At 41.4% G+C, this 8,815-nt stretch overlaps 1 protein-coding gene across 3 annotated transcripts in view; it reads left to right on the top strand.

Moving 5' to 3' along the window:
* Positions 1 to 3,877, top strand: part of LOC126991324 (uncharacterized) — a 48,953-nt gene extending 45,076 nt beyond the window's left edge. For 2 of the 3 annotated variants that reach the window (XM_050850101.1, XM_050850100.1), the window contains exon 2: positions 1 to 394. This exon is cut by the window's left edge and continues 613 nt beyond it. In XM_050850101.1, the coding sequence (XP_050706058.1) occupies positions 1 to 353 (353 nt within the window). In that variant the 3' untranslated portion in view covers positions 354 to 394. Of the gene's footprint in view, positions 395 to 604; positions 718 to 1,864; positions 1,994 to 2,493; positions 2,685 to 3,729 lie in introns of those variants that run through there. The other variant, XM_050850102.1, reaches the window with a different exon arrangement.
* The last annotated feature ends 4,938 nt before the right edge of the window (positions 3,878 to 8,815 follow it).

The following is an 8,815-nucleotide window of genomic DNA, read 5'->3' on the forward strand; positions in this document are numbered from 1 at the left end:
GCGTCTCTTCGTATTTGTATTTCTTTGTCCCTAATCCATGTTTATCGTTCTGGGTCTCCGTTCCTTTGTATTCGTCGCTATTCCGTGTCTTTATCGTTGTCCCTGCTTCTCCACTTGACTCTGTGGATCTTTATTTGAGACTACCCGTTGAAATGCCCGCAACTCCTACGAAAGCTTTGTCAAATGTGTGTGTGGTCTTGGACATCGAAGTGTTTGAGATCGGTGGGTCTGTTCACGCGTCTCGGAATCAACGTTACCCGATTGTCGTACTCAGTCTCTCATATTCCCCGATTTCAACCACAAAAGCTGCCTCATGTGCCCCAATAACTGGCTTTTTGTGTTGTTATCGTTGAAAAGGTTAATTATTCTTGTTTCCTGGTGATATTTAAAGGGTGAGAAGCCGGGATACGTGATGCTCCTAGTACGATAATCTGGCAACGGTGGTCTCGGTTTCTGTCCGTCTCTTCCTCTCAAGTTAATATCTACTTGTTCCGTCTCTCATCTAGCTGCACCATGTCCCTTATCTATCCATCCACTGCCTCTTCTCTTCCTCTCTTTTCCCCGGTCTCTTCTATAACCATCTCTTCTCCTCCTCCTCCGCCAGCCTGCCGATGGAGCAGAGGATGGCCATCTCCAAGAAGTCTTTCAACCCTAAGTGCAGCAACGAGTACCGCGGATACTTTCCTGTCATCCCCGGCGCCGTGTCCCACAAGGAAGGTGAGGACTGAGGGATGACTGGGGGACTTAGAGGACTTGACAGAATGAGGGATGACTTGGGAGTTTGGCACAGAACTTGAAGACCTGCTAGAGCGTGGTGAATGACTCGAGAAATTATTAAAACTTGATGACTGACAGAATTTGAGGATTTATGAAAACTTGAGAACTTACTAGAACATGAAGGATGACTTTGGGAATTTGGCACAGAACTTGAAGACCTGCTAGAATGTGAGGAATGACTCGATAAATTGTTTGAACTTGATGACTGATAGAATTTGAGGAGTTATAAGAACTTGAGGGCTTTAAGAACTTGAAAACTCACTAAAACTTGATGTATAACTTCTGAACTTGGCATAAAACTTGAGAACGATAGAACGTGAGGGATGACTTCGAAACTTGGCATAGACCTTGAGGATATATAAGAACTTGATGTCTTATAGAGAAAGAAGGGAGATCAAGTGCGGGTCTGGAGTAACTTTCGGAGTAATTTCATCTGATACTTCTTCTTTGTGGTTTGTCGATCTCGTTGTTGCATTGCGTGTCGACCGAACCGATCAGTGAGATCATCTGTTTGTTCCGATGGCTGTTATGATACACGGTTACGAGTTCCCTTCTCGCGACCATACAAGATAATGCTGTGACCTAACCAATCAGCAAGCTACTCTGGATTCGGTCTCTGTTTCTAGTTCCAGGTGCGTGACAAAATAAAAACGATTCTGAATGATAAGTGACGCAAATGACTCGAAGCTGTAATGAGGTACAATGACACGACATGCAGTAAGTACGTTATCAAGAGGGTTATACTCTCTTTATATAGAAACAAATTATGCACGTTGATAAATTTGAATAATATTGACGAAACACGACACGAACGAGAATATTCATCTGTCTGTCTGTCTGTCTGTAATCAGTCGATTGATCAGTGAGCTATTTACCCAGATGATGGTGGTGGTGGTGGTGGTGATAGTGGTGGTTATGAAGATAGTGAATTGAAGGTGAAACGAATGTAAGAATGGTGATGAGGAACTTAAATTCGCCTGCACCACCACCATCATCACCACCACCACTACCCAGCACCACCCCCACCACCACCATCACACACACCACCCCTACCACCACCACAACCACCGCGTCCTCTCCTTCCTAGCCTTCGAGATCGGGCCGAAGCAGGGGAAGCCGAAGGAGGGACTCATATCGCTGGAGGAGAAGTTCATCATCGAGGACAACCAATGGCCTCTAGAGTCTAGAGGAATCCGAGGAGGGCAGGAACTTCAGGGTAAGGGGATAGGATGTTAGATTCTCTTTTTTTTTTTTTTTTTCTATCTTTTTATATATTTTTATTTATTTTTTTATTTACTTTATTTTTAATTGTTTGTTTTTCTTTCGTTTTTTCTCTCTTTCTGTCTTTCTTTTCCATTCTTTCAACCTTTCAAATATTTTTTCAACCTTTCTGTTTTTCTTTCGTTCTTTCGTATATTTTTTTATCTTTTTTATATTTTTCTTTGTTTTTTGTGTGTTTTTTCTTTTTCTTTTTCTTCCTTTTTTTCTTTTTATTTGTTTGTTTTTCTTTCGTTTTTCTCTCTTTTTGTCTTTCTTTTTCTTTCTTTCAATCTTTCAATCCTTTTACCAACCTCTCTTTTTTTCTTTCTTTCTTTCGTTCTGGCTATCTTTCCTTCCTTCTTCTTGCCTTTCTTTACTTATCTACTACTAATCAACACTATATTCATCTACATCTACCTCTCATCTTTACCATTCCTCCACCTCTCTTTCTGTCAGACATGGATGGAGGTCTACCACGAGAAGATGACCGAGGCTTCGCGGGAGCTGCTGAGCCTGATCGCGGAAGGTTACGGAGCACCCAGCGACTTCTACGCCGACATCTTCAGGGATCCGCATCTCCACGCTCCGGCTCATCCGCTACCCGGCCAGACCCAACCCGACATATGAAGCCCGTGACGGTGACGCGGGTAAGTGATGGTGTGTCTTGTAAGGTCATCATCTTTATCACCTTTCACGTTATCGTCATCTTACTTTGCCTTCTCTGAGTCTAAAAGCAAAAGTAACTGATATGGTCTATTCCCGGCCTCTTAAGACTCCTTTCTTCCAGGTAAATTGATGGTCTTGCTATGCGTTATCATCTTTATCACCTTCCACGTTATCGTCATTTTACATTGCCTTCTCTGAGTCTAAAAGGAGAAGTAACTGATATGTTCTATTCACGGCCTCTTCAAACGCCTTTCTTCCGGGTAAATTGATGGTCTTGCTATACGTTATTCTATCATCTTCTTTATCACCTTTCACGTTTTTGTCATCTTACTTTGCATTCTCTGGGTCTTCAAGCAAAAATAGCTGACATGTTCTAGTCTCGGCCTCTTCAAACTCCTTTCTTCCGGGTAAATTGATGGTCTTGCAATACGTTATCATCTTCATCACCTTTCAATTATCGTCATCTTACATTGCATTCTCTATGTCTAAAAGCAAAACTAGCTGATATATTCTATTCACGTCTTCTTCAAACGCCTTTCTTCCGGGTAAATTGATGGTCTTGCCACGTTATCATCTTCATCACCTTTCAATTATCGTCATCGACATATTCTTTTCACGTTCTTCAAACTCCTTTCTTCCGGGTAAATTGAAGGTCTTGCACGTTATCATCTCTTCCTCATCTCTTCTTAGTCTAAAACAAGGAACTGAGAGATCGCAAAAATACCTGCTTGAGACACCTTTTCTTTCTTCCTCCCTCTCACAGTAATCCAAGCAGCCAAACAGACATATTAAGCCATGAGCAAAGATATTTTATCACTTTTTCTGAGCCTTAAAACAAAAGACCATCAAAACATTAAACACACCTTCTGCCATCTTTCTTCCTCCATCGTTATAGTGATACAGTCAGCGAGGCACCAAAGTTCCGTCATGCAGTAAGTTTTCGTCACCTATTCTATCTCTAAAACCAAAAGAAACACGCACTCGAACCACATCTCCTTTTCACACACTTTCCCTCCTCCCCTACAGTGATCCAGACGGCCGAACACCAGGACACCACGAAGGTCACGCTGCTGGCCACCTTTGCCGAGTACCCGGGGCTGCAGGTTCGCTGGTGGAAGGACGACTCCATCATCGACGTGACGCACAAACCCGGCCACCTCGTCATGAACATCGGCCAGCTGCTCTCCTACACCAGCGGGGCTCTCAAGGCTACCAAACACCGCGTGATCGACTGCTGTGGTGATAGGTGAGCCTGGTGGTGGTGGCGGTGGTGGTAGGCTATGTTAGGTTGGACTAGGTTGGTTTGGTAAGGTTGTTGCTGTTGTTGGTGGTGGAATAGGTGTGTGTAGGTTGGTTGGGTTAGGTTGGATAGGTAATTTTATTTGTTGTTGTTGTTGGAATAGTAGATAGGTTAGATTAGGTTAAGTTAAGTTGGATAGGTTAGGATGGATAGACTAGGCTAGATACGTAAGAATATGACCCTTTGAAAGATTTTGGAGGTCAGGGTTCGTGAAAGTATATGTGTGTTGGGTTGGTGCCATTCCACACAGCCTTCCTTCCTCCTCCCCCAGGCACTATCTATTCTAAGCCTAAGAGCAAAAGGAACTCAAACGGCAAACAACATCTCCAAACCTCTCTCACCTTTCCCTTGGCAGGCTGTCCGTCCCATTCTTCCTGGAGCCACGGTTCCACGCCAACGTGAACGTGGTCCTGCCAGGGTGCGAGCAGAGGAGAGTCAGCCCAAGTACTACGGCCACTGGCTCTTGGAGGGGATCAGAAAGTGGACCGAATACAAGGATCTCTGCAGGCGAATCGAAACACAGACCGCGAAGACATTGTAGGAGGGAGAAGATGAGGATGAAGTGATGATGTGAAAGAAATAGATAGGAGGAAGGGGAAGAGGAGCAAGAGGATAAGTGATGATGATGTAAGGATAGGGACGATGCTGCAAGGAGGAAGAGGGGGATATTTGGTGATGGAGAGGATATAAGGAAAGAGAAGAAGAGGAAGAGTAAAAAGATAAGGTTTTAGTTCAATGAGAGGTAATAGCAGGGAGTAGATTCGAGAAAGAGGATGAGAAATTGTGAAGAGGGAAGAGGAAGAGCAGCAAGAGGAGGAGGAGGGGAATACTGTGTTAATAGAGATGATATGATACAATAAAGAGGAATTACATAGGTGTTGCGAGCAGAGGAGGAGGTGGAATTAGAAGCAATGTAAGAAGCGCATTCGATAAACAGGTAGAGAGCAGAGACAGGTGAATAAATATGAGGAAGAAGATAACAACAGAGAATATATAAGGAGAGAGACAGCAATGGAGGAAAAAAGAGGAAGGGAGTGTGAAGGTAGAAGTGTGAGGTGAAATGTAAAAAAAAAAACATTACCACCACCACTAATAATAATAATAATAATAATAATAATAATAATAATAATAATAATAATAATAAGAGTGTATTGTCATTCTTGAGCTAGGTATTTCCAGGTAAGCAATCAGATAAATAAGATTAAGATAAAGATGATGAAATGACAGGTGAGAATGATGATGATGATGACGAAGATGAAACAGATGATTTTGATATCGTAACAAGTGGTGATGATGATGATGAAGTTTATGTAATTATTTTAACATGTGTGGGAAGATAAAAAAAAAATAAACTGTATAACTTTGAAGATAAAATGTGGGAGAAAAGAGCTACGTTGTGAGGAAGACTCTCTCTCTCTCTCTCTCTCTCTCTCTCTCTCTCTCTCTCTCTCTCTCTCTCTCTCAATGAGAAATAAATGTTGTAAAATGATTCAGGAATTTACTATTATTTAAAAGCACGAAAAAATACTCTTATATTTATCCAGTTTTTCATTCATTAATTTATTCAAAGTAAAAGAGACAAATACCTTCTCTTTTTTCATGCAGTAAAGTATATAATAGGAACATTCTTATCGAAAAAAATAATTGCTATAAAAATAAAGCATTAGATTCCACATGTTCGAGGATACAAAAACCAAAAAACAAATGACAAATGATAACCTCCTCCTCCTCCGTCTTCTTCTTCTTCTGACCTGTATCGCTAGGTCGTCGTCCTCCTCCTCATCCTCCTCCTCCTCTTCTTGGTCCTCTCTTCTGTTTATTCACGCACTTCGCTTTCCAATGGCATTATACTATAGATCTTTCCTCACCATAATATACCATCGCACTACATTTTTTTTTTCAGTTTTATTGCCTGAATCACCATAATCTTTCAGGGGTGGACTCGCGGACTTGGTATCATTGCTTGGGTGCCTGTACTGACTTAAAGAGGGACCAGAGAGCAAGAGATAGTAGGTTATGTCACGGTAGGTTAGATCTAGTAAACAACAGCCAATGAGCGACGCAGAGATTGTCACCCAAGCAATGATGCCAAGTACGCGAGTCCATCCCTGAAGGATTTGACCCGCCAGCTCTCGTGAAACCGACTATATTTATCAATCATATTCCTTGGGCTTATGCTGATTCACGTATTTTGCTTTCCAATGATATTATATTATGGATCTTTCCTCACTATAATACACCATCGCACTACAATTTTCAGTTTTATTGCCCGAATCGCTTATTTTCAATCCTATTCCTTGGACATATGGTGATTCACGTATTTTGCTTTCCAATGGCATTAAATTATATTACCTACCTTTCCTACCATCTCAGAGCAATATTCATAATTTTATTGCCCGAATCAATTATTTTCAATCCTGTTCCTTGCATTTTTTCGAGCATTTTTGCCATTCATTTTTCCAGCACGACTTTAGGAACACTTTTGCTAGCTTTACAATTCTTTCCGTCTCCTTTTTGCCGCCGTACAGACCCTAACGCCGTACACTAAGTAAAAGAAAACAAAAGAGAAACGATAATAAAGCAAATGAGAAAAAAGTAGGTAAAATAATCACATCACAAGGACGCGAGCAGAGAGAGAACATTCACAGCGCACGTAGAATTAGATCCATTTGTACCATTTCCTTAAACTAGAGAGAATTTCAATGCGCGCACTGAGAATGTTAACAAATAAGAGGATAAAATATACAGGGGGAGGAGGAGGAGGAAGAGAAGGAGGAGGAAGGATGGTGATAAGAAGGAGATGAAGGAGAAAATAATAAAAGAAAAAGAAAATTGATAAGACGAAGATAAAAGAAAAAAAGAAGAAAAGGGAAAGAAAAAAAAATAACAAAAGGAGAAGAGGAGAAGAAAAAGAAAAGAAAAAAAGAAAAAAGTATTATACCAAAATAATACCAAGAAACAAAAGCAGAAAAAAAGGAGAAAGAACAAATAAGACGAAAAAGAAGAAAATACGAAGAAAGGAAAAAGAAAAGAGAGGGAGGGGAGGAAGAGGAGGAGAAGGAGGGATAGGCTATGAATATTCCGTGCGCGTGTGTGTGTGTGTGTGTGTGTGTGTGTGTGTATATATAAGGGGCTGGTACGACAATCTAGCAACGTTGCCATCCACGTGCGTGTAGGACTATTCGACCACTCCTTTGTTATCACCGTAGTACCATTCCTAAAAAAAAACTTTTCCTGATAATTAATTAAACCAGGTGAATATCGTAGCAATAGTGGCAATTTTAATACGATTGTCAAAGTACAAGATATATGGTGGAGCCCGATTACGGTTGGCCCAACACTGAGCAGAGGTCAAAGGTGCTCTACGTCAGTAACCTAACTTTAAGTTGAGATCACACGAGCAAGACTTCTAGAGGCTGATGTTGGTTCTTTCCAGGTGGTTATCACAGGCTACGTCAAAGGTGGGATAATAGGTGTGGTAATCTAAAGGAGCCCTCCATACGTACACGGCGGCGCATTCGACCACTGCCTACTACTCTCTTGGAATCAATTATTTTCAATCCTGTTCCTTGCACTTATTCGAGCATTTTTGACATTCATTTTGTTCAAAGGGCGCACACACACACACACACACACACACACACACACACACACACACACACACACACACACACACACATTCCATTTGTCAAGCACTTGTCCATCAACGGGTTCTCCCATACACAAACATGACGTCACGATTATCTGGAATGCGCAACACCATCTGCCTCCTCCTCCTCCTCCTCCTCCTCCTAATCCATATACTCCTCCTCCTCCTCCCCCTCTCCCCTTCCTCCTTCGCCTCCATCTTTTCCTATTTCGCGTCCTCCTCCTTCTCCTCTTCCCCTCCTTCCCTCGGTACGAAATGGATGGCCAACAACTTTCTGCAGTAAGTAAAGAAAAGGATCTTGGTATCACTATATCAAGCGATTTAAAGCCCGGTCAGCATTGTTCAGAGGTAGTTAAAACTGCAAACAAATTGGTTGGCTTCATCGGACGAGTCTTTAATAATAAATCGGAAAAAGTAAAATTGAAATTGTATAATTCGTTGGTTCGACCCCGTCTAGAGTACTGTGTACAGTTTTGGTCTCCCTATTACAGAAAAGACAGAAAAGTTGGAACGGGTCCAACGAAGAGTAACAAAGATGATTCCTAGGTTGAGAAATTTATCATATGAACAAAGGCTAAAAGAAGTAAATTTATTCAGCCTGTCAAAACGAAGAATGCGAGGCGATCTAATAGAAGTGTTTAAAATGTTTAAAGGATTCAATGATATTAATGCGGAAGATTACTTTACAATTGATCGATCAAATAGAACAAGAAGAAATCGAAACTTGAAGATAAGTGGTAAAAGATTCTCGTCGCACGAAGCAAAATACTTCTTCAATCGAGTTGTTAATGTTTGGAACTCTCTACCCTGTGATGTCGTTGAAAGTACAACAGTTACGGCCTTCAAGAATAGATTAGACAAGTATTTTGAATCCAACCAGCAACTTAGATATTACTCATTGTCATAATAACGTTAAATTCTTTCGAATACTGGTGTCCTTGTCCGTTTTATCGCCCGATTGGTGGTAGAAGTAATGGTAGTTCTTTCCTCTTTCCCTACATAAATTCCATGCAGTTTTTCCATGCTGCATGGTTCTTTTTCCTTTCCTGCCAGCTTTGGCTGGAGGAGCCTTCGCCTTTGCTGTTCTTCATCTTCCACCTTTGATTAGATAGTTAGTGTAGCTTGTCACAAACAGCCTCGTAAGGACCAGCAGGTCTGTTGTT

This window comes from Eriocheir sinensis, unplaced genomic scaffold (assembly GCF_024679095.1).
Source record: "Eriocheir sinensis breed Jianghai 21 unplaced genomic scaffold, ASM2467909v1 Scaffold26, whole genome shotgun sequence".
Lineage (NCBI taxonomy): Eukaryota > Metazoa > Arthropoda > Malacostraca > Decapoda > Varunidae > Eriocheir > Eriocheir sinensis.